Source organism: Camellia sinensis, chromosome 1 (assembly GCF_055761805.1).
Source record: "Camellia sinensis isolate YWXY chromosome 1, ASM5576180v1, whole genome shotgun sequence".
Lineage (NCBI taxonomy): Eukaryota > Viridiplantae > Streptophyta > Magnoliopsida > Ericales > Theaceae > Camellia > Camellia sinensis.
Genome location: NC_138961.1, coordinates 181,173,540 through 181,176,551, shown reverse-complemented (window position 1 = coordinate 181,176,551; position 3,012 = coordinate 181,173,540). Strand labels below are relative to the sequence as shown.

The 3,012-nt window shown below is 43.1% G+C and overlaps 1 protein-coding gene across 1 annotated transcript; it reads left to right on the top strand.

The window, feature by feature from the left end:
* Window positions 1–817: 817 nt before the first annotated feature.
* On the top strand, window positions 818–2,641 carry LOC145821286 (uncharacterized). The gene has a single exon (XM_082917782.1). It carries the CDS (start codon window positions 818–820, stop codon window positions 2,639–2,641), a length of 1,824 nt encoding a protein of 607 aa, XP_082773908.1.
* Window positions 2,642–3,012: the final 371 nt, after the last annotated feature.

Below are 3,012 nucleotides of genomic sequence, written 5' to 3'. Positions count from 1 at the left end.
CCACAGCACATTGCTTATACCCCAGCTATGGACTTTACCGATGGTGCATCATACTTGGAGATATCGATACGGATTACTGGACGGGAATTTTGGGGTTATGATCACGGTGCTTCTATTTACATAGTCCAGATGGTATGGAGCTGCTTTGGAGTAGAGCATAATGGGTGGGAGTTTGAGTCCGTCATGTAAAGTGAGTTTACGGGGTTATTTCATGGGCCAGTTTTCCAGAGCCAGTTCTCCTGGTGGCCTAACGGCCCATTCTAGACGTCTGATCAGAAGACCCTTTTTGTGAGCTGACCATGATTAGTTTAATCCTTATATTTTTGTATTAGTAGGATTAGATATTAATTTGTGACCGCCAGACTAACGCTCTATGTATGGTAACAATGATGTATATATATATGGTATTAATGTGGTAATATTAACGTGATAGTAAAACTAATATGTTATATATGAATGTGGTGATATTAACGTGATAGTAAAACTAATATGCTATATATGAATGTGGTGATAATAGAACTAATATGACGTTGTATCAAAATTGTATCAATATGATGTCACGCTTATATCATTTTACCTTGTAGTAATGGCCAACGAAGGAAATGAAACCGGATCATCAGCCAGCGGTACCATCCCAATGGAACAAATCATGGGAAGAGCAGTCACCAACTTTTTGCAGGCCTGGCAAACCGGCATAACCAATGGGACATTAGAGAGACGAGAAGAACCGACTACGATTAAACAATTTTAGGATCTGAAACCCACCACGTTTATCGGTAGTCCAAACCCACTAGTAGCAGAGGCTTGGGTCAGGGACATGGAGAAAATCTTTCGCGCGCTACCTTGCACAGAAAGGCAGAAGGTGACTTTTGCCACCTTCACCTTCAAAGGCGATGCACAAGAATGGTGGCTTCTTACCTTGGAGAAGGAAGATATTGTGACTTGGGCGAGATTTTTAAAAGTATTCTATGAAAAGTACTTTCCAGATTCACTACGGGAACAAAAAACGTCAGAATTCATACACCTAAGGCAAAGAACCATAACAGTGGCCGAATATGAAAGTAAGTTCACACAACTAGCTCGGTTCGTGACATATGTCATTCCCACCGAAGCTCGAAAAGCCAGAAAATTCGAAGCAGGATTGGATCCTGAAATTAAGGATAGGCTAGAGGTTTTGAAACTACCAACCTATGCGGCGGTGGTAGATCGAGCATACATTGCGGAAAAAGGGATTAAAACCTTGCGTTCCGGGGAACCAAGCCAGAGGAAGCGATTTTGGGAAAGAGATAACAGAAGACCCGGTGTCGCACCTTCCAAGAGAGTAAATACGGGCACAACCAGTTCAAGCAATCAAGGTCCTACAAATCCCAGAAGTGGCATCATTCTAGCTTGCACTACTTGTGGAAGGACTCATTGGGGACAATGCCGTCAACATACGGGAGCATACTTTAGATATGGCCAAGTTGGCCACTTGCTGAGAGATTGTCCAAAGCTTACCAGTCCTACAGCTAGCCCCTCTGCACCAGTTCAAAAACTCGCAACATCTGGAGGAGTGAGGAAAGACCAGAAACGCCAAGGAAGAGCTTTTGCCCTAGTGCTTGGAAACCGAGAAGTTACTGAAAATGTTGTGTCAAGTACACTTTTTGTTTGTGGTCACTTAGCCCATGCCCTTTTTGACTCTGGTTCAATTCATTCTTTTGTTACACCACACTTTGCTACCAAGTTGGCATCAACACCCGAACCCTTAGGACATGTACTATCCGTCTCTTTTCCTTCTAGAAACTCTGCCCTTAGTACTGATGTATACAAATCTTGTACTGTATCCTTAAAAGGGGAAACCTTACACGTAGACTTGATACCCCTTTGCATTAGTACCTTTGATATAATCTTAGGAATGGATTGGTTAGCTGCCAACCGTGCCTCTATTGATTGTAAAGCCAAAAAGGTCTTCCTCAGGTCGCCAAACCAACTCGAGCTTGTCTTTAAAGGAACTGGAGCCTCTCCCCCTCTATGTATTATATCCTTCATGACAGCCCAACGACTGCTAAGAAAGGGTTGTTGTGGCTGTATCTGTTATGTGATTGATACTCAACAAGAGACCCCTACACTTGATGCAATCCCTGTGGTTCGAGAATTTCCGAATATATTTCCTGAAGACCTGCCTGGCACCCTAGTTGATCGGGAAATCGAGTTCACCATTGAAACCCAACCTGGTACACAACCAATCTCAAAGACCCCTTACCGCATGTCTATGGCAGAATTGAAAGAACTAAAAACTCAACTCCAAGAACTACTGAACAAAGGCTTCATCCGACCAAGTACCTCACCATGGGGAGCTCCGGTACTGTTCGTAAAGAAAAAAGATGGTACAATGAGGTTATGCATCGACTATCGAGAGCTAAATAAAGTCACCATAAAAAATCGGTACCCCCTGCCACGAATTGATGACTTGTTTGATCAACTGCAAGGCGCCCAAGTATTCTCAAAACTTGACTTGCGTTCTAGTTACCATCAACTAAAAGTCAAAACGGAAAACATCGAAAAGACTGCCTTTAGAACCCGTTATAGGCACTACGAGTTCCTCATCATGCCATTTGACGTCACCAATGCTCCAGCGGCCTTTATGGACCTCATGAATTGAGTGTTCAAACCCTATCTTGACGAGTTCGTCATTGTCTTCATTGACGACATTCTCATATATTCCAAATCGCCAGAAGATCATGAACACCACTTGCGAAAAGTTCTACAGACATTACGTGATCACAAGCTTTATACCAAGTTGAAAAAATATAAATTCTGGATCACCAGTGTACACTTTCTCGGTCACGTCATTAACAAAGATGGCATCTCAGTTGATCCCCAAAAGGTTGCAGCAATCGTGGATTGGCCACGACGTACTAACGTATTAGAGATTCGAAGCTTCTTGGGCCTAGCCGGCTATTACCGGCGCTTTATGCAAGACTTTTCGAAGATAGCTTCACCCTTGACCTAGTTAACTCAAAAGAACACGCC

What these genes read in the sequence shown, in the direction of transcription:
- LOC145821286 (XM_082917782.1), top strand. Translation starts at nt 818, where the DNA reads ATGGAGAAAATCTTTCGCGCGCTACCTTGCACAGAAAGGCAGAAGGTG.